Genomic DNA, 21,436 nt, shown 5'->3' with positions numbered 1-21,436 from the left:
AACCAGGGAAGCAAGTGCTCCCAGAGACCAGCTGCATTTCAAAACAAACCTGCAACCTCACAGTCTGAAGTCTTTATTGACTGTGGGAGAGGAAGCCTCTGAGGACGTCACGACAGTGACAGAGCTCATGTGGCTCTGTGTGTGTGTGGTGGGAGGGGATGGAGTGGTGTGTCAGGGATCTGAGCACACCTTTAACCACGTGAGGAGTTTGCTGCTGCTATAATGGGATCTGTAGTTGAAAAATGCTGCAGAATTTTAAGGCTAGTGTTCCTGTAAAAAGCAATAGATAATTCTAGTTTTACAGGATGTGTAGAGGGGGTAAATGTTTTTGCATCTCTCAAAGCTGCACTGAGACACAAAGGAATAAGCACAGAAGTGCAGATGTTCATTATCACAACCAGGAGGAGAAGAAGAGCTGGAGCAGACTGACTTTGGTTGTGATGTTTCTATCGCAGTGACAGTGCTAGGGGCACTGGAGTAGTTTGGGAGGGTCAGGCCCTAGCACAGATCAGGTTGAGGTTACTCCCCAAACTCTGGGGCAGCCAGCAAGCCTGGCCCCAATCCCACTGCTGTGCTCTGAATTTTCTCCTTCATTCACACAAAGTTCTGTGTCCCCATTTCTCAAGCTCACTGTGGTACCAGAGATTTGGGAAATAGGAATCCTGACTGGAACTGTTGCTGCTGCACATCTTTTTCCCTACACACTCCTCAGTGGCAGGAGTGGTGGAGCTGCCTGCACACCTTGGCAACCCTGCTGAGGCTGTTAAAGTGGGGGTTTTGGGGTGCATCCTTTGGCTCAGCACTTCCTGGGGCTTGGGGGTAGAGCCTGCTATAACTGCTGGGTGTTTGCTTTGTGTTCTGGGTGAGCCAAACTGGGTCAGATCTGTCTCAGCTCACTGTTGGAGGGAAGGAGATCACACATGGGCTTTTTGAAGGTTTCCTGTGCTCAGGGGCTTCCCAGCCCTCATCCTGTCAGCTGTATGCCACTGAAGCCTCGTGCTGAGCTTTAGGGGAGGCTGATTGTTCCAGGCAGCCCAGTCTGCTCTCCAGGGCTTGCTCATCTCTCCCGGTCCCACTGCCCTGTGCTGCCCTGGCTCTCTGAACTTCCATTTGAACTCAGCTAGTTCTTCCCGCTGGGGGTTTCCAGGATGTGAGTAGCTCAGTTCCAAAGTTTTAAAGCATTTTCAGAGGCAGGAATGGGAAAGGTTCCTGTGCAGGCTGTGGGAAAGGGGATGGAGTGTGTGCACCATCATGGGGGTGTGGTGATGAAGGTGCAGCATTAACACCGTGTTTCCCCAGTGCTGAGGCTGCTGCTCTCCTCATAGAGAGGAATGGATGTACTGAGCATGGCAGCAGCTCTGCACCCTGTATCCCAAACTGCTGCTGCAGCACAGCCTCCCTGTGAGGCAGGACTGCAGGAAGCAGTCAGTATTACCTACAAGAGAAGGGAAAGGTGCTGGGGAGGAGCTGGGTGCTGCCCCAGGGCAGTGGGGGGAGGCTGCGATGGGATGGGGTTGTGATGGTTCTGCCTGTGCAGATGCTGTCAGCACTTACCCTCCAGCCACATGCTTTTCATTTCTCTCACAGGCTTTCCTAAGGGCCCTGAATACCCGGGTACCCCTGGAAGCCAAAGCCCTGTCTGGGGCAGCAGCAACCTGCTCCACCCTTCTGACAAAGCCATCGAGCCTCCTGGCCAGGACTGAGCAGCAATGTTGCACAAGTATTTTGGAGTAAATACAGCCTCAGGTTAAGCAATAGGTCAGGAGGCTTTGACTGGTGTGGTGGCTATAGAGGAAGGTTTCTGTGGTCTGTATGGTGGCTCTTGCCTTGCTGCTCCAGAGGGGGGTGCAGAGCTGGTGGCTGCAGCTAATGCTGCTTGACGTTACCCTCCAGCTCCTGCACCCTGGCCCCTGTGGGCTGGCTGGGGATTTCCAGCCCAGAGATTGCCATGGAGAGGCAAATGGTGGCTACAACAGGAACAGGACCTTGTCACATCATTGTCTGGTGCTCCCATGGTCTCAGCATGGACACTGCTGTGATTCCTGCGGGGAGGGGGGATGCAGATTAGGGCTGGGGTTTCACTGCAGCAGGGCCCCTGCAATGAGAGCAGCTCATTTGCAGGACCTGGTTTACTTTGCTCTTTCTGAGCAGCACGGGGCTGTCTCACCTCCACCACACCGGGGCCAGGTGGGTGCAGGGTGAGTCAGGCTGCTGCTATTCCCATTGCATCAGTTCCCTACATGTGGGAGCTGCATGGGCATGTTGGGAGGACAGATCCCTGCCAGTCCTGCCTGCTGCTGGAGCCTGGCCCCAGCCCTGCTGTGGGTGGGTGCTGGTCCCTGCTGTGCTTCAGCAAGAGCTCATCCTGTCCCCCCTACCCCAAAGAGCTGGGGGCTGCAGGGCACTGGTGCAGCTGTCCCAGCTCTGCTGGGGAAAGACCAGGCAGACACAAGCGATGGAGAGCAGCTGCCTGTATTGAGCAGTGGATGCAGCCCCCTGTGCTGCCAGGCCTGGGCACTGGGCAGCCCCTCAGCCCAGCTCCCAGTTGCTCTGGCCAGCCAGGGGCTACCAGCCACGCCTGGGGAGCTGCTTGCCCTTGGCCGCTGTCTCAAGGAGCTGCCCAGGGTTGCGACATGTGCAGGAGCAGCTCATGGAGAGGATGGATGTGGCCATCAGGAAGTCAGTGGGTGAGTTTTGCAATCTGTCACCCCAGTGCAAGGAGACTGAAGCTGGTGCTGACCAGACTCCTCATTCCTGGAACCTCCCAACGAGCAGCAGAGCAGGAGGATGCTCCTCAGTGGGCTTCACCAGAGCCAGCCCCTGTGGGGCACAGAAACCTGGGGGCAGCCCTGGGCAGGGAGAGCTGTGACGTGTCCTGGGGCAGACCCAGGGCCAGTGGCTTGTCCTGACCTGCCTCCAGCTGCTTCCTGCTGTTGGGAAATGGCTGCAGTTCTGCTGGATTGGGCTGGGCCCAGCCAGCACCGAGGGATGGAGGGATACAGCTGGGACTGCAGCAGCCTGGCCTGTGTCCTGCAGGGCCTGGGCAGGGAGGAATGTGTGGATCCTTCCTGATTTGCTGAGGCCCTGCTCACATCTTCACTTACATTTTCTGCCTGTCAGGCTGGATGGAGCCACGTGGTTGCCGAGGTGCCTCCATCCACTGGCGTCCTGGAAAAGAGCAAAGGAGAGAGAGGGGGCACCACTGGGAGCACCCAGCCAAGCTCCTGATGGGAACAGATGCAGAGAACTGGGAGCCTTTCCCAGCACCTCCTTCTCCAGGCTGCCCATTACCACCCAGTGCCCAGGTAGGAGCTGGTGGATTACCCATATGCCCATTAGCAGAGGTCAGCATGTTGCCCCATCCCCAGCTCTGGTGGCAGGTCCCCCCTCCCCAGCAATTCCCAGCCCCTACCTTCTGGGCTCTCTCCCTCACTCCCACTGGCACTTTGGTCCTCTGCTTCCCCTAGCAGGTCAGGGCTGTCACCACTGTTCCACTGCCATGGCAGCTCCTGAAGCTGGAACAGGGTGTGAGGCTCTGGGGTGTCAGAGGGGACGGTGGGGCTGGCACCCCCAGGGCACTCACACTCACCCTTTGGCGCAGGCTTTGCTGTTCCCGCAGCAGCTCCAGGAACCGGCTGCTCCACAGAAGCTTCTCAGCCCCCAGCTCGGTGCAGAGGAAGCGGACATCGGCCTCCAGAGCCTCCAGCCTCCCCAGCACGGCCTCGCTGCCATTGCCACGCCGCTGCCCTGGCACCACAGCTCAGCTCCTGCCAACCCCCATGGCACCTGCCAGCCCCAAGGACCACCCTGGGCCGGGCACCCACCTGTCTGTCCTGGCTCCCACGCAGAATCTGAGTCCACTTCCTCCTCCTCCTCACTCCCCTCCAGTCTAAGCTGCAGGGCTGTGCCGAGCTGGAAGCCAACACGGACAGTGGGGACTCGCAGGTCCATGGGCAGCTGAGCCCAGATGGCCCCTGGCACCAACCCTGTGTGGGGAGCCCCCTCCATGCCCCCAGCCGGCCGTGTCCCCGGGCTCAGTGGTGTCCCCGGGCTCGGCCGTGTCCCGGGGCTTGGCGAGCCCCCGCGGTCTGTCCCACTGAGGGCGTTACCTCCTCGGTGGCCTGGAAGGCGCCATCCCAGCAGCTCTTGTAGCACAGCAGCAGCACCTGCGGGAGGGGACGGCTCGCACCTGCCCTGTGGAGCGCAGAGCCTGGAGCGGTGTCCCCGCGTCCCCAGGGCTCTCGGTGGGCACAACCACCCAGCGCCTTGAGCCAAGAACCAGCCCCGGGATGAGGGTCCCAGGCACCAGGGATGAGGGTCCCGCTCCAGCAGCCGGGTGTGCTGGTGACTCGCTCCCCCGCCCTGCAGCCGCCCCGCTGCAACAAACCCCAGCAACACCTCTGCCCCTGGCCCGGCTGCGTTTGGAGGTCCCTGGGGAAGAGGTTCTGTGGTACCGACCCACGTCAGGCTCCAGAGCCCCCGCAGCCCCCGCAGCGCCGTCCCGCAGAGCGACAGGAGCGCGCAGCCGGCGGCGCGCAGGAGCCGCCTCCAGCAGGGCTCGGGCGGGGCGCGCTGCCGGCCCATGGCTCCCTGCGGAGCGGGAGGCACGGCTCGGAGCCCGGGGCTGCCGCTCGCCCCCAGCACTGCCGGAGCCATGCCCACGCGTGCCAGGGTCTGTCCCGGCTCGCCATGAGCCAGGACAGAGAGAGAGGACCGGAGTGTTCGCGGGATCCCCGCCGCCCCTCCCCGCTGCCCCCTTACCCAGCCGTGCACCGGGCGCGGCCGCTCCTGCCCCTCGGCGACCAGAATGAACTCCTGCCTAATCCTCTTGGTGACGAGGCTGTGCAGGGATTAGCGTTTCCACCTTTGGGGTCCATAAGGACAGTGGCTGCTCTTCTACACTCTTCTTTGCTCAGGATTCATCTTCCACAAGCAAAGGACTCAGGATATATTTCTAACCGCTACTTTTAACTTTAATTAGCATTCAGGTAAAGTCCGTGCAGCTCCTTCTGACTCCTGTGCCCAGGCACTGGCCATCTGGGGGTCTTTAGTCACTCAGGCTCTTTAGGATGTAAAACAGAAGTGTTCAGACGTCAAATGGAAGCTTTAGGCACAACTGCTGGAGTCAGGACCCAGCTGGGAACAGCTGAGCCTTTGACTGAATCAAGTGTTCGCCATTTCTCTTTCTGCCCCGATCAATGTGCCCCCCTCAGGCTGCTGCCATCAGACATCGACCTGGGCAGGACAGGCTGTCCCCTCCGTCGGTGACAAACGCAGCCAGAGGCAGGAATGGCTGCATTTCCCCATTGTCCCTCTGTGTCACAGGAGCCGACCCTGCCACACAACCTGCCTGCACACGGGCTCCGTGCTACACCGGCTCTTTGCTGCTTCTCCAAAATGTTTCTCCTAAAAAAGTCTGACGGCTTTCTTCGAGGTCAGAGATGCAGCAGAGATTTCGGCCTCTGAAATCCAGGTGCTGCAGCCATCCCTGCTTGGAGCAGCAACAGCAGGAGAACTGTTTTCATTCCAGAAAGGAATCAAAAACCATCAGCTGAGAATTCTTTATTCCAGAGCTAGGGAGGAGCAAGGCCTTGTACTTTATGCTGTTTCCTAGATCTTCCACTCCCCTGTACTTAAACTCTGTAACTTAGAACACAGAAGTAGGCCAGCTTTGCAGTCTGGCCTTTAAGCTGCTCTATCCCGACCCACCCCCATGGAGAAGCAGCTGCCAGTCCCTGAGCAGAGACACAGCTCCCTGCAGGATAAGCCAGCTCCCCACAGGAACAAACACAGAGCTGCCTTGATCCCCAGATCAGGCTCAGCCCAAAGCAGAATTCTGCACCTGCATACTGCTGGTGCCCAGAGAGAGCTGAGGAAATCCCCAAAGCCCAGGGGAGCAGAGGTGCAGCAGAACACATGAACCCTCGGCTGTTCCAAGGGCTGTGCACACTCTGGGGACTCAGTGGGACCCTGTCCCACGGCCCCTTTGCCAAGGCCCCTTTCCCACATCTCCCTCCAGCAGCAGGGGTTACACAAACACATCCCAGCACTGATAAAGAACTCCCCACACTGAGAGAAGCAAAGCTCAGTTCAACAGCAACACCAACGTTCTGACCTGGCTGCTGTGAGAAGCACCCAGCCCTCACTTCTCTGTCCTGCTCCAGGGACAATGCAGCCAGCTCATCCCTGATCTGCAAGCAATACCCTCACCAGCAGAACCAACGATATCCCAAACCAAAGACATGGACAAGGACATCAGCCAAACACAGCTGGAGATCAGAGCCAGGCACTCCCTGCAGAACAGCTTCCCTGAGGAGAGCAAGCACCAAGTGAACCTCCCATGGGCCATGGGACAAGGAGTAGGTCCAGCACCAAAGGGGAAGAATTCCAGCAAAGTCCCCATAAAGCAGGTGGACATTAAAAAGCACCAGGAGTCAAAGTTTGGACTGAATAAACCATGAGAAGAGACGAACATGGAACTTTTATTGTTTATGTACAAATGACAGAAGTTTGTATTAAAAAGAGAACCCACCCAAAGTCAGAGACAGCAAAGAGCTGGCTCTGAGCTCTGGCCCTTCCTGCACCTAATGCACTGAGGAATATTGGGAGATGGTGTTTAAAATGAAAGTAAGAGAAAAGGGTTAAACTACCTTCTTCTCTGCTTGAGTAAGAATTAAAAGAGCTGCTCCACAAAATGAAGAACCTTCCACTACATGGACTAAACAAAGAAATCCAAAGTCAACTTGTAACTATACACTTCAGCTTTAAAAAAAGCACAACAAAACAAAACAAAAATAAAAAAAAACAAACCTGCAAAGCTAAATATCAGCAACAAAAGTAATCTAAGTCTCACAACATGGATGGGACACACTGAATCCTAGCCCAGTTCCAGTGGAAAAGGAAATGCCTCTCTGTGGGTCTGCAGGTGACAGGGGGGCAGCAGTATCAGTTGTTTCAGGAAGTTCCCGACCAAGGTGGAAGCAGAGAACAGTCAGGAATTCAGAACTACTACAACTACTACACCACCTTTGTCTTCCTGCAACTCAGGTGATTTAAAAATGATGCAAAGTACATGGTCCAGGATTTCCTCCCCCCCATCCAAGTCCCTCAGAGTGAGTCACTCCTGCTGCAGTTGCCATCCTGCTTCAGGGCTTCTCAGTGGGGAGTCACAGACCTAAATCCCAGGAGCATCAGCACTGATGGCTCTAGTAGTCCTGCAGAGAAAGGACAGCACATGCACATTAACACCTTCCCACCTCCGAGTCAGCTCTGGAGCTGGGGGTCTCAGTCCTCTCTCATCTCACACATCACTAGCTGCAGGCAAAACAGATCTTTCCTTGTAGCTAAACATTGGACTCTTCCAACCTTGAGTATCAACTCAAACCAGATGCTTTTGATGCTCCAGATCATGACAAGATAACAGGATGCAAAGCAGCTTTTTCCATGAGAAGCACACAGGAGTTATCTGTGATCCGGGCTCAGAACAGCCCACCTGGGCTCAGTTGCTGTCACAGCCAGGGGACAATGCTGATCTCACACTGTGACTCCTCAACCATGACAATAAGAACTCAAATGACAGCAGCAGGAGGAGGGTTTTTAAAGCTTGGGAGTCAGCCAGCCACTCCAGTGAGCAATGAAAACACACACAGAGCACGGATACTTACGGCTCTTGGCTTTTTGTTTAACTTGAGATCAATCCTGTGGTTGGAAAGACAAGAGAAACGTCCATGTCAATACCTGACCCAACACCAGAGTTACTGCACAGGGCACAGCTACGACAGAGACTACGGTTAATCCATCCACTCCCAACTGGCTGAGCCAGGGCGCTGTTCCCAGGGTTACTGGGCATGAGAGCAGCAGAGGAGAGTCGAGTTATTATTTGCCAAAAAGCAGATTCCATCCACTCCCAGACAGAGTTAATCAAGGGGCACAATCAACCACAGGGCACTTAGGCAGGTGAACAAGGGGAACTAGGCATGCTCTGTTAATTTAATCTGCCAGAGGAGTAACTATGCCACAGGTAATTAGCCAGACATAGTGTGAGAGTTATTTACTTGGATAGAGAAGAGTTAGGATGACAGGGATTATATGAGCCAAAGTTACTGAGTTTAGTACATTTTTCCAAAAGGAAATATCCAAGTCTATACTTATCTCCTTAAGCAGCAAAGCCAAAAGAATCAGTTTTTAAACTAAGTTTTAAAGTTAAAAACTTTTATCTATTTAAATATGAAACGGAAAGGTAAAGAAGAGTGAAGTTAATTTAAAATTTGCTGAAGTTATTAAATAAAATGTTACCTCCATCACGCTTTTCTGTTTTTAAAAAAAACTTCCCAGCCTAACCTAATATACATACCTACAATTAAACAGATAAACTAGGGGTTAGCGAGGTCTCAAAAGGCACATCGGTGTCTACACACTAACAACACAGCACAAGTACTAATTCAAGTCAAACTTACTCAAAGTCATAATCAAACATGCCAGACGGGCTGAGGGGCAGCATTTGAAAGGAAGAAAGCAATAGAAATTAATATACTAATGAATTAAATCAATTAATTGATTAGCCACCCTAGAGAGATTGCTAAAAAGTGAAATTAAATAAATAATAAAGCCAGTGTTCAAACACCATCAAGTTTTTCAGATATCTTCACCAGGACTGGACACAAAAAGCACTCTGGGTTGGCAATACAGAGTCCCCCTCCCCACTGGATTTCTGGGAACAAGAGGTGTTAGCAGAGAGGTAGGTTTGGTTTATGCAGGGGATTTCAGGAGCTGAAAGAGGGGCAGCTGCCAGACCCAGAGAGGGCAGAGCTCACTCAAGGGCAGGAGAAGAACCCGAGGGCTTGGAAAACCAAAGTGAGGGGTGGGGAAACAGGGTGGGCTGGGGAGGGGGCTGGGCTGCCAGGGCAAGGCAAAGCTGTTCAGGCAGAGGTGACACACAACTTGGTGCCCAACCCTGCACTGGGCTGCTCCCCCACACCCCCAGCACTGCTGTCCCTGGCAGCGCTGGCCCAGGGGACATTTGGGCAGAGCTGACCAGTTTGGTGACTGTCCCACCCCCTCCTAGAAGTGCCACAGCACGGCCTCCAGACACAGCTCTGCCCACGGCTGAAGGACTGATCACGGAATCCCACTCCAGGACTGACTGCTAAGAGCAAACAGCACCGGGCTCCCTCCAACACTTGTTAGCTGTGACAGCAGCCGAGCACACACACACACAAAATATCCACACTGGCCTCGCTGTGGTGTGGCAGGGAGCAGAGGGACAGCACAGCTCTGTGCCCACACCTGAGGCTCTGTGTGCACCTGCAGCCAAAGGGCCCCGTGCTGACCCAGCTCCCCACGTGGGAACCCCAGTGAGGCCCTTCCCCAGCAGCTCCCAGTCCTCCAGGAACCGGGGAGTGAAACCCAGAGTCGTGCTGGCAAATAGAAGAGCTTCTGAATAAAGAGAAAAGCCAACATTTCTTTTTATTTTTCTCTTTTTCATGCCAGACCCCTCAGGGGACAGACCCGAGCACCTGTGGGGTTGTGGGGCCTGGAATGCCCTCGCTGCAGGATCAGAGACTGGGTTGTTGCTGGGTTTTTTTAGCCTAAATATACTTGAGAATTGTTTGGTCTTGTCTGCCAAAATTTAGGGGATAGTCAGTAACAGCAATCACAATTTTAAAAGAGCTTTTATTACAGACAAATTTAATTATCTTTTTATCTTTTTTAATTATCTATCTGGCCCTGCTAAGCATTACAAACAGTCGGTTCCTGCCTCACTGAGCCCCTCGAAGTGTCTGACCCTGGGAACACAGAAGCTGCCACAGGTGAGCAGGGCAGGGCTCCTCTGTCCAACAGCCTGGCAGCAGCAGCCAAAGCTGCAGAGGGGGGATGTGAAGGAACCCAAGCCACACAACCTGTTGGGGGGCAGCTTCCTCCCAGCTCCTGTTCCTAAAGTCCCCGTCATGGACTGGAGCAAAGGGATTTATGTCAGTTCCAGCACCTGCCCTGCACCCCACCATGTTGTTGGCCATGGTTTGTCCAGGGAGAATATTTTATAATTTGTTTGAAATGGCAGTTTTCTTAAGCTGTACTTCAGTTTTACAGGTAGTTTCTCTGGACTTGCTCACGGATGTAGTTTCTTGTGTTATTCCTGAACTTCTTCCAAATATCTACAGGCAAAAAAAGAGATTTGAACTTCTTTGGATTCCCAGCTCATGAGGAACCAAAGGGATATCCAGTTCTTTCTGACATTTGCCCAATTCAGGCTGCTGTAGGAAGGAAATTCTGACCTAAGAATTAAAGACATGCTAATGACTCAACACTTAATGAAGGCAAAAAAAGGAGTTAAGCATTTTTCAAGCATTGTACCTACCTCGTGTCCCCGCCCCAATTGTCCCCAGCCCCCCTTGTAAACTTTTACCACTTTAAACCCTTTCTCTAATTGCACGGCAGGTCCTTTAAGGAGAAGAGCCTGTCCCTAGGCACAGCCAACAGCTCAGAGCCAGCACAGACACTAGGGACTTTTAAAAGCTCCATTAATTCTGTGAAATCCTCAGGCCCCAGCTTCAGCAATCCTTCCAGAGGGGCACAGCTCTGCAGTGACTCCTCTCCATGGTTTTCCTCCCTCAGGGCCTGACTCACAGGCACTGTCACTGCCAGCACTGGGCCAGGGGCACAGGGACCAGCTCATCGCCCTCATTACACCTTAGGGACAGAGCTGGACAGGTAAATCCAACCAGAAAAGAGTTCAAGGAATCTGTTTCACTTGAATTTCAGGTCAGTTTAATAACAAACACTGAGGTGAAGGTGACACAGCCACTCCCCTATGCCAGCACTGAGACTCAGCTGGGATGTGAGAGCTGGAAGGGGCTGGAATGGAAATCCAGATCCTGGGAGTGTCCAAAACCCCAAAACCATTCCCATTTGCTTTCCACCCTCCTTCAAAGAAAGCACTAACATTCCTGTCCTACTGGGCTCTGCAGAAACCAAGCAGCAAGCTCAGGAGGTCAGGACCTGCTGGAAGGAATAAACTTTATCCTGGAGAGATGGGAGAGCTGGAGAAGCTGCCCAGAAGCACAGCTGTGCCACAGCTGGAGTGAGCAACCTGTGCTGCTTGTTTAACTTCCTCAGCACTTTCCCCTCTTCTTCCAAAACCAAGAAAACCACCCAAACAACTGACCCCAGATGTCCCTTATTCCAACTGGTTCCCCTCAGGCAATAAATTCAATCCATCCCCAGCCAACTGTCCAGGTGTGGCGAGCAGGCTGCTGGTCCCACTGACCTGTGTCTGTTTTTGTTCTTTCTCTTTTTGTGGCTGCTGTGGTGGCTCCCAGAGGAGGTGGAGGAAGCAGCTTTCTGGGGCTTCACACCCTGCATGGAGCCATCCAGCTCTTCAGCATCCTCCTGGTTAGGCTCATTCTCCTGGTTGTGGAAGTCTGGAGAAGTGTCACTCTCTGTGCCACTGCCTGGCTCCCCTAGAGCAGGACAAATCCAGGTGAGTCCTGGCTGCCCTGTCACAGCCCTGAGAGAGAGAAATAACCCCAGAACAGCAGCAGAGACACCTGAGCCCTGCAGCACCAGGAAGTGAATCACAGAGCCTGGGAAACAACTCTGCAGGATGGACAAGAAGCTGCTCCTCAGCCCTGAGGAACCACTTCCTATTTGGTGCTGATCACAAAAACGTTTTCAATATTCTGGAGGTGAGTGGTCCCTCCTCAGGTCTCCTGTGACACATCTACAGCGATGCAGTGCTTCAGCTCATCCAGTCTCTTCCTCCAAAGAGCACCACACCAATTCCAATCCCTTTTACAAACAACATACCCCTGCTGAGCGTGGAAGGTACAAGGAACTTGGGAAATCAACAGCCGGAGCAGCCTGAGTGCAGCAGACACAAGGACTGGGAACAGGAGCCCGAGTCCAGCCCAAATCTGGGAGGCTGAGACAAGGCTGAATGGTGGGGAGAGTGAAATTCTTCCCAAATTCAGAGAAAAATGACAAAGAGACTTACGCTTCTCAATGAGCTGGTCCTGGACTCCAGCTAATGCACTGACAGCCTGGAAAACCAAACGGGATGTCAAGCCAAGCAGGGATTCACTTCCCAATGCTCAAAGCATGGAGCCCAGGTCACACAGACAAATCCCTCTGAACTGTCTGTGGCCCCATGTGGCACCGAGGGTCTGGGGCAGAGACAAAGGCAGGGGACAGCAGTGACAGCAGTGACAGGCACCCGGGAAAGGGGCTCTGGAAGAGGATGCAGGGTGGGATGGGGATGCTTAGGGCAGGTATGGGACTTCAAACGGGGAAGCCATTCTGCAGGTGATCACAGCAGGACTGAGGCACCAAGTGACAGGGACGGGATAGGGATAAAACAGGAATGGGCACAAGGAAAGGGATGGGGACAGGGACGGTCACCGGGTCAAAGCTCATCCCACCTGCGCCCATCCCAACACTCACCGCTGCTGAGGTGACCGAGGACTTGCTGAAGAGCCTCTCGGCCTCCTTGAACTTGCGGTTCCTGCGGTCGTTCTTGCTGTTGGAGTTCCTGAAACAGAGAGAGGCGCGATGGCGGGGCCGGGATGTGGGGGGGTGGGGGGGGCGGGCAGGTGGGCAGCGCCTCCGCCACTCACTTCTGGTTGGTGAGGTAGCGATCCCAGCCGCGGATGATGTTCCCGTACATCTGCGTGTCCTCCAGGTAGCTGCCCTCGAAGGCGTAGATCTGCCGCTCCAGGTTTGCCAGCGTCTCCTGCCGGGAACACCGCCGCGCATGGAGCAGGCCCGGCCGCGCCGCTCCGGCCCCGCCGCTCCCCGCAGCCGCTCCGCTGCCACCCGCACCGCACCGCCCCCTTCCCCGGCGCTCACCGCCAGCTCCTGTTTGCGTTTCACCAGCTCGGCGAGCTCCCGGCGGGTGTCCGGGATCTGCGGGGGCCCGCCGGCCTTAGCGTGCAGCGCGGCCATGGCGGCGCGGCCTGCGCGGGGCGGGGCGGGGCCGTGCCCGCAGCGGCCGCTGGGGGCGCTGGCGAGGCGGGAGGGGCGGGGGGTGGCGGGTCCCCCTGGTGATGTGCCAGCCTTAGTAATTTAAATATTCTGTGATTTTATCGGCCTTAATAACTGCGGTGTTCCGTGATTCTTTAGGGGTCCCTCTGAAAGGAATGAGGGATTTGTTTTTACAAACAAACTGTGGGTCTGCTAGTAGATAAAATTAGGACTGAGAGATAAAAAAACAATGGGAAGGATTCCACTGATTGATAAACGGAATGAGAGAGATCTGTCTTTACTGTAGGTCTGATAAATAAAATTAGATACTGAGATATGAAAGAAACAATGGGAAGAACTATAAATTCCATAGGAATTCCACTGATTGACACAAGGAAAAGATAAAGGGGGGTGGGGAGTATACATTCAAGGGGTCTGTATTGGGTGTTTGGGAAAGTCTGTACCTCTCCAGTACCTCAGTCAACGGGGAAAGAGAGAGGGACATGTGGCTGGGAAATTGGGATAAAAAGAAGGCTGAGTTTTCCAACAACTTGAGACCCCATGGGGAATGCCCCATGGCCTCTCCCTTTATTCCAATAAATTTACAGGACTCCTCTGTCTTCTTTTCGGAAGTGTTAGTGGATTAACTTTCCTGACACCTCCAACCCAAACCTTACTATGACACTATTAAACTGTGTCACTCCAATCCTCTGCAGTTTGCACTTTTGCAGTACAGCAATTCCTGTGTGAACGGTGTCAGGGGACACAGAATGAGCCACCCCGGCCACACCCAGGTCAGAAAGGCCCAACCAAGGGGAGTGATACAAACCTGCTGTGCTCACAGCCTCTCCAGGATACAAACTGTGCAGTTTTTAACTTATTTGGTTTCTTTACTACAGAAACAAGTATTGAAACTTCATTTCTTTAGAGGAAAAAAAAAACGGACACTAGAAAAATATTACAACTGAAAGCAATCAGGGCTAAATTTACAAACTGTATATTTAAAAACCCTTGGAGTAGATATAAAGCAGCTCCTCCTCCTCAAACCCCATCCTACCCATCTGAAACCCCACAGCAATGCCCCATATTTACACTGTCAATGTGTACAACAAGCACCTTTGAGTACAGTCCATACACAGCAGGGACGAACAGGTGAGACCACAAGCACCCAGGTGAAGTGTGGGACACACACATTGAACATAAAGCAACGTGGAGAAGACACCAAAAACTCTGCAACGCCCAGTGAGTGGGACTGGTGCCTCTCTCCCTAAACACTGACTTCTTTACTGTGTTAAACAAGGACTTGGGTAAGTTTTTATAAAAAGAGAACTTAAATAGTGCAAACTGGTTAAAACATGTCACCATAGCAAAGGTGTTTCTGTGGGACACAGACAAACCCAGGGGTGAGGTCAGGAATAACGGCTCCAGCTTTCAAAGCAGACACTCCACATCCAGGACAGTTTTCAGCATCATGTGTGGGAACAGGAAACTTGGTTCACAGTCTCACCACCTGAAATTCTAGGAACTGTTCAACTTCTGTTTCACATTCCCTTGCGATTTCCAGGGGGAATTCCAGTGAAATGCCTGTCCCTCAGTCACCATGAGGCAAATGAAACACCCAGAACATATGAATACATGAGGGTCTTTGCCACATTTCTGCCATTTTAGCAGTGATCCAGGTAAATTCTCCTGTCAGAACTCCCAACAGGCAGAGGAATTTGGCAAACTACGGAACAGGACGTGCATCAGGTATTCTCTAACTAACCTTTCAGTCTGTAGCATTTTCAAAGGGCTATAACAAAACAAGTCATAAAAATAATTTTCCAGATGCTGTGTTTGACATGGTTTGCTGGAAGAGTCTGGCAAGATCTGTGGAGGGTTTCCAGCATCAGAGCTTTCGTGTCCAGGTGCTCTTCAGCTTCTTGGGAGAAAAATAAAACAAAATAAAAGTAAAGCTGTATTTCCTGATATGCAAAACTATCAAAGATGAATAACGAGCAAAGCCCCCCAAAACAAACCATGGGAACAGACCAGCAACAGAGAAAGGACTTTAAGGCAACAAGAGGCATCAGTGCTGCAATGCTCCGTGTTCACATCCCAGTCCAATTCAATTGCAAGGAGTTTCTCTCCTCTGCCTCTCCCCAGCTTCTTCCTCATCCGTTAACTGTCAGACTCTTCCTCCTTCTCCTCATCCTCATCCTCATCCTTTGCATTGGCCTCGGATTTATCTGAGGATTCGTGGAGCAGGACATATTCCCTGCTGCTGAAGCCAAACTTGAGCACGTCCTTCTCCTTCAGTTCGTAGTAGCGCTGGGGCTCGATGCGCTGGTTGTTGAGGAAGGTGCCGTTCCCCGAGCCCAGGTCGATGATGTAGGGCCTGACCCTGCGGCCCACGGTGCCGTCAGCTCGGGTATACTCCACCAGCCTGCAAAATAAAAACACTGCCTGAACCATCAGAGAGACAGGAAATGTGCTCCGACAGCAGGTGAGACAGAAATTGTGGGTTTGTGCAGTGAACATTTACCTGTCCCAAGATTGGAACAGTCCAATGAGAGCAATAAGAAACTGTGAGACAGAGCAGATTCTGAGAGAAGCTGCATCATTCCCTAAACTTCTGGTAATGTAACATAGCAACTCCTGCATTGGGACAGATGTTCTCCAAGAGAGCAATGCTGGCAGCAGCAGCAGCAGGAGCCCCCACTGCATCAGAGTGCAGCTGCCCTCACTGTGAGAGACCAAATCAACAAACCTCTCCTTGAAATGCTTTTACTGTCAATGCCACCTGGTGGGTTATTCCAGCCTGGATTCATACCCCATGCTGTGTCTAACCCCGGTATGTGATTTCTCTGCTTGCAGCTAAATTACAGGAATTTCAGATATGTTTGGCCACCGCTGGGATGATCTGCCGCAGCCACACATAAATTCCATTTCTAACGTGCTGACAGAAAACTCGCTCCTCCCAGCTATCCCCTGAAGGCGTTAGCTCTGCCTGCTGCTTTCCTCCCGAAGCTCCCCAGGCTGCTCACCGGTACTGGAAGACGGCGTGCTGCTTGGAGCAGGAGGGGTGGTCGATGGGGATGTCGGCGATGCGGCGGTGCCGGCCCAGCAGGTAGGCGCTCTGCCTGTGGATGTACATCACGGGCAGGAACTCGTCGTTCTTGAAGGGGTACAGGCGCCAGCGTGTCTTGGGGATGCGCGCCTCGGGGGGCTCGCTGTACTTGATCACCACCCCCCGGAACGTGTTGGTGTCCTCCAGCAGCGCCCCTGACAGCTCAAAGCTTGGCTTTTCCTTGTTAGCAGCGGCTTTTTCTTTGGGTTTGCTCTCTGACTGCCAGAGCTCTGCATTCTGGTCGCCGCTGCCCTCAGTGCCCTGCCGGTGCTCCCGCCTCCTCTCGTTGTAGAATTCCCTCTCTGCCTGCTGCTCCCGCAGGTTCTGCACGTCCCGCTCATGGCCGCGAGCTCCCGGCCTGTCACTGGGGTTCTTCTTTCTGTCTGAGTGGTCCTTGTGCCTGTCCCGGTCACCACTCCTGTCCCTCCGGTGCTCCTGCTCTGATGAGTGCCTCTGCTTCCGCTCCTCATTCCCCCTGCGACAGTGATCATCTCGCTCCTGGAAGGGACAATTAGAATGAACGGGCAGCACATCTACTTTGGCCTTTCAGAAAATCCCAGTCCTACACACTGGGAAAACACATACTAGGACACGTGCGTGCTGCTCTGACATGATGCGGAATAGATTTTCTTGCCAAACTACTTGGGTTCCCACAATTTGCATCGAATGAGGCACCAGAAACAAGGAGTGTAACCTGCTCTGGGCAAAGGACACAGCTTCCAAGGACGCCTGTGCTGTGGCACAGGCTGGGCTCGACGAGGAGCTCCAGTCACTGGTGTCACAGCCTGAGCTGGGTGGCGGGAGCTCCTGACTTGCCCAGATCCTCCCTCTGCTCATGGGACACGATGCAGGGCCCAGTCTGAAGTGACAGGTGAAGAGGAACCTTCTGTATCCGGCACAGCCGAGTCTCCGGGAACTGCGTCTGCTGCGGCGTCCGCAGGGCCCCGCTGTACCGAAAGCACCACTTACCTGCTTTATCCTCACGGCGCCGTGGTGCGGGCTGTGACTGCGGCTCCTCCTGCCTCGCGGGGAGCGGCTCCTCCGCCCGGACCGGCTCCTCCGCCGGGGAGACCTGGGGAACAACGGGAGAGGTTGAGCGGCGGGGCCGGGCCAAGCGTGGGGTCGAGCGGCTGGGCCTCCCTACCTGCTGCCGCGGCTGCCCGCGCGCGGCGCTGCCGGGCCCCGCCGCTCCTCGCCTGGAGGCGACGTGCTGCGCCGGGGGCTTCGCCGCTCGGCCTTCACCGCCACCTCCCGCCGCCGCCGCCGCTCTCTCCGCCGCTCCTCTGCCGCGGCCTCCATGGCGCCCGTCCCGACAGGAAGTGCCGCCACTTCCGGTCTGCGAGCACTTCCGTCTGCTGCTCTTCCGCCCGGGCGTTGCTGCGCCTGCGCGGGGCCGCGCGCGGCGGCGGCGTCGCGATCGCCATGGTGACAGGGGTGTCAGGGCCGCGGCCGCCATGGCGGCGCCGCCGGAGTCGCTGCTGCGGTACTGCCCGCCCGTCCTGGTGTCCCGGCGAGGAGACAGGGCCCCCGCGGGGGTGAGCGGGGACGGGGGGCACGCACGGGGATACCCCGTTCCGCCCGGGCCGAGGGTACCACGGTCCCCTTCCTGCCTCTACGGCGCTGTCCTCTCCTGTTCCCGCAGAGTCAGCCGGTGAAGGGAACCCCCCCGGTAACCCCTGCCAGCATCTCCGCCACGCAGCAGCCGCAGGAGCTCCTGAACGCCATCCTGCCGCCGCGGTGAGCGGGGCCGGGCCGGGGCCGGCAGCGCCCAGGGGGAGCCCGGTGACTCCGGTAACGGTCTGTGCTTCCTTCTCTGGCAGGGAATGGGAGGAGGCGCACAAGCTCTGGGTGCAGGAGGTGTCCACCGCGCCCAGCACCCGCCGGGATGTCGTGATGCTGCAGGAGCAGCTGGACCGGCAGCTGCAGCAGCGGCAGGCGCGGGAGACCGGGCTGTGCCCCGTGCGCAGGGAGCTCTACACGCAGTGCTTCGGTCAGTGCCCGCCGTGCCCGTGCTCATCACACAGCTCTCACTCAAAGGACAGGCTGGCACCACATGCCTGCACATGAAAAACAGCTTTAAATCCTCTTAGTTATCCTCTTAGTTGCACTTAAGCCAAGTTTATTTAAAGTACGTTAAAGCAGTGTATGTCTTACACACTCTAATGACACAGTGCTGGTCCCCCAAAGGCGAGGGTTGGAGAGCAGGATCCTCTGAAGGCTCCCCCATAACTGCAACAAGTCATTACACACTTCTAAGCATTTGCTGTTACAGTTTTAGGGGATCAGCATCACTGGCATTACCTAAAGGGCTGCACCACCACTGCTTTTACCTGCTACACTCAATGCTGCAGTGTAACAAAACAAATCAATTATTACTGTCTCTAGTACATATCATGTCCTAAATGTGGGCCCATTTACCCCAAAGGCCTGCATTTACCTTTCCAGAATCCTCTTTATTACCTCAGAACAGTCTTTTCTGTATAAAAGCTAAAGCATCACTTCCAGGACTTCATTTTCCCCTCAGGGCCTCAGTTACCCTTCCAGGATCCCATTTATTCTCTGACAATCCTCTTTACTCTTCCAGGACCCCATTTACACGTCAGAACCCCACTGACCCTTCATGGCCACATTAACCTTTCCAGAACCCTCTTTTACACCGCCATGTAATAGGGACAAAATATCTGTCCCAGATTGTGTGGTGCAGGGAATGGGTGGGAGGAGCAGCTGCGGCTCAGTGTGTGTGTCCCAGACGAGGGCACTGCAGCCTCTGTTCCTTCCTTGCAGACGAGCTGATCCGGCAGACCACGGTGAGCTGTGCCGAGAGGGGGCTGCTGCTGCTGCGGGTGCGGGACGAGCTGCAGCTGACCCTGTCTGCGTACCAGGCACTGTATGAGAGCAGCGTGGCCTTCGGCGTGCGCAAGGCGCTGCAGGCAGAGCAGGGCAAGACTCACCTGGAGAAAAGGGTGAGCGAGGCCGAGTTCGCCTTCTGCATGGGAAAATAGCAGATTTTCTATCCTTAAATCCATTGTTCCCATTGCCACGGGATGGCAGCAAAGACCATCAATATGCTCAGCTCGCTGTCCTCGGGCTTAGCTGCACTTCTGAAGCTTGTTCTGCAGCTTTAAAGACTGTACTACACACCACTTTGTCCTCATGACTTAAGTTTCAGCTCTCCTATTTTTCATATTCTGTACTGCATTAGTATATAACTCTGAACTTCATATAGAGTGTTAGCAATTTCTCTTCACAGTTTAGTTAAGACAAAACAATCCTTTTCCAGCCTGAGAACCAAGGACACAGCTGCAGCTTCAGGCCCAAAGTGCAAACAACAGCAAATTGAGGAGAGCAGTCTGGGAGGATGGGACTTCATAACTTGAAGCTGTTAATTGGATAATTAACCCCAATATGTAAATGCACCAAAACTTATAAAAGTGTAAAAACTCGTGACCTGTGGTGCATCTTGGGTGTAGCCTCGCCAGGCTCTTGTACCGCCCAAGGTGCATCCTTTGAAGGTCTTTTAAATAAATACCTACTCTATTCCTTTAACTCTGTCTAGCCTCTGTTCTAGGTAGCCTCTCAAGGCATCAATCCCATCTTAACTGAAAATTGACTATTTGCCAACAAAACTACATCCATACTCTTTTCCAAGATTGCAGAGCTGGAAGAGGAAAAGAAGGAACTGGAAAAACAAGTGAGCGAAGAGAAAGCGAAATGTGAGGCTATTGAAAGGCAAGAAACAGAACGGCGAGAAATTGAAGAGAAGAAACACAGTGAAGAGGTTCTGTTCCTCAAACGGACAAACCAGCAGCTGAAGGTCAGTAAAAATCCAGAACTGGAAATACTAGTGGTAAAATTCTCATTAAAACCATTAAAGCCCTAGTAACACAACACACCATTTAACATTAAATATTACCCAAGAACAACTGTGCAAGGACTGGATAATTATTTGTGCATGTGGCTTTGGGGAGAACAGAACTTCTGCTCTGTACTTTGTTTTTAAAAGGAAAAAAATCCCAGATCTTTTGAGTAAGGAAAGAATGTCACCCTGAACAGCGTCAAATATTTCTGGCTACAGCTAAAAACATTTCTCTTAGAGGAAACCGCTTTTCCTGCAGATCCTACTTCCTAACTCACATTTTCAGGCTGCCCTGGAATGTTTTAGGACACAAAATCTTAAATCAGATGTGTGTTGCCCCTGAGTCTTTGAAGTACCTATACTTGACCAGCTGTGTGTGCCACTGGTGTGGGTTATTGTGGTAGCTGCTCCCTTCCCTCCACTGGCATCAAATTTTCTCAGTAATCACAAAACTTGCTGTTCCCAGGTACTCTTGTCCCAGAGTCAGTTCATGTTCCAAATGCTAGAGAGCCAAATATTTAATTTAGCTCACACAGTCCAGCCTGAAATTAGAGAATTCAGACCACTGTTTCAATAGCTTTTATTTAATTTCCCCCTCGATGCTTCAGATTCTAAACCAAGTCTCTCATCATACAGAGCCAAGGCCAGCTCTGTTCTCCTCAGAATGCAACAAGTGTGTATGCCAGGAATGACAAACTAATTTATAAAACATGTAGAAATGGAATTGCTGGGGAACAAACCTGGCCTGGGTCTCCTGGCAGCAGCACAGTGTCCCTCAGCTCTTTGCTGTGAACGTCCAACAGAAAATTTAGCTCTTCACAGCACTGAAGGTTTATTTTTTTAGGTTAGGGAATCTAATTTGTCTCACTGTCTCATTTGTTTTTCAGGCCCAACTTGAATGCATCATTGCAGCAAAGAATTAATTGTTTTGTTGTCCTCAAGGCAGGCTCAGAAGAGCTGTCAGAGCAAGAAGCTTGCAATTAGTGACAAAGATTTGTCTTCCTAAAACAATCTTGAGTTTTCACTTACCAGTAACAGCAGGCAGTGTAACTGTGTTCTTTCTTTCCCTCTTGAAGAGTTGAAATTCAAGAGCTTCATTAATTACTGCTCCCTCCTTCAAAGCCATCTCAGCAGTGAGCTCTTTGAACAGTGAACTTGTCTGGGACTTGTCTGTTGGTAATGTGCTAATGACCTTCAAAGCAATAACTAATAAACATTTTTAAATGCAGAAATCTCTCTGGCATTATTAATTTGAAAATGTCGCAGAAGATTCAGAAACAATATAAAAGTGCCTACAAGAAAAGTAAGTCACATGCATCAAGAAATAAATGGCAGCTCACTCTTGGACAGGTGTCTCGGGGGTATTTCCTTGAGTAGCTGCAAGCTGGTGTCAACTGTACATAAAAATCCCTTGTCAGAACCATCAGCAGTAACTGAGCACAGGCGACACCAAAGCTCTGGGTGTGATTGTTTCTAGTGAAATGAAGGGGCACAATGGCAATCATAGACTCACT

The 21,436-nt window shown here is 53.1% G+C and overlaps 3 protein-coding genes across 9 annotated transcripts; 1 reads left to right on the top strand and 2 right to left on the bottom strand.

Moving 5' to 3' along the window:
- Positions 1-6,440: 6,440 nt before the first annotated feature.
- On the bottom strand, positions 6,441-12,988 carry MEAF6 (MYST/Esa1 associated factor 6). Of its 5 annotated transcripts, XR_015808236.1 has the most exons (9): positions 12,844-12,988; positions 12,612-12,727; positions 12,439-12,526; positions 11,993-12,038; positions 11,267-11,459; positions 8,457-8,486; positions 8,296-8,353; positions 7,665-7,698; positions 6,441-7,214 (listed from the first exon to the last, which is right to left on the bottom strand). XR_015808236.1 is itself a non-coding variant. In XM_014881320.2 (8 exons), exons 1-8 carry the CDS (start codon positions 12,937-12,939, stop codon positions 7,206-7,208), a joined length of 612 nt encoding a protein of 203 aa, XP_014736806.1. In that variant the 5' UTR covers positions 12,940-12,986; the 3' UTR covers positions 6,441-7,205. The 5 variants fall into 5 exon arrangements, 3 of the variants coding, with proteins under 3 accessions (XP_014736806.1, XP_014736805.1, XP_088034252.1); XR_001403482.2 differs by lacking the exon at positions 8,457-8,486; XM_014881320.2 differs by lacking the exon at positions 8,296-8,353 and having other exon boundaries at positions 12,844-12,986.
- A 950-nt stretch (positions 12,989-13,938) lies between these two features.
- SNIP1 (Smad nuclear interacting protein 1) lies at positions 13,939-17,398 on the bottom strand. Of its 2 annotated transcripts, XR_015808235.1 has the most exons (5): positions 17,211-17,398; positions 17,036-17,138; positions 15,984-16,564; positions 14,989-15,382; positions 14,740-14,878 (listed from the first exon to the last, which is right to left on the bottom strand). XR_015808235.1 is itself a non-coding variant. In XM_088178122.1 (4 exons), exons 1-4 carry the CDS (start codon positions 17,363-17,365, stop codon positions 15,118-15,120), a joined length of 1,104 nt encoding a protein of 367 aa, XP_088034248.1. In that variant the 5' UTR covers positions 17,366-17,398; the 3' UTR covers positions 13,939-15,117. The 2 variants fall into 2 exon arrangements, 1 of the variants encoding a protein (XP_088034248.1); XM_088178122.1 differs by having other exon boundaries at positions 13,939-15,382.
- Positions 17,399-17,441: 43 nt separating this feature from the next.
- Positions 17,442-21,154, top strand: DNALI1 (dynein axonemal light intermediate chain 1). 2 transcript variants are annotated; one of them, XM_014881318.2, is made up of 6 exons: positions 17,442-17,601; positions 17,709-17,803; positions 17,887-18,056; positions 18,851-19,029; positions 19,716-19,880; positions 20,810-21,154. In XM_014881318.2, the coding sequence occupies exons 1-6, from the start codon at positions 17,521-17,523 to the stop codon at positions 20,843-20,845; spliced, it is 726 nt and encodes a 241-aa protein (XP_014736804.1). In that variant the 5' UTR covers positions 17,442-17,520; the 3' UTR covers positions 20,846-21,154. The 2 variants fall into 2 exon arrangements, with proteins under 2 accessions (XP_014736804.1, XP_088034250.1); XM_088178124.1 differs by having other exon boundaries at positions 17,478-17,655; positions 20,810-21,148.
- The last annotated feature ends 282 nt before the right edge of the window (positions 21,155-21,436 follow it).

The sequence above is a fragment of the Sturnus vulgaris genome, chromosome 24 (assembly GCF_052056855.1).
Source record: "Sturnus vulgaris isolate bStuVul1 chromosome 24, bStuVul1.hap1, whole genome shotgun sequence".
Lineage (NCBI taxonomy): Eukaryota > Metazoa > Chordata > Aves > Passeriformes > Sturnidae > Sturnus > Sturnus vulgaris.
The sequence above is the reverse complement of the archived record's forward strand: the minus strand, read 5'-3'. Positions and strand labels throughout refer to the sequence as shown.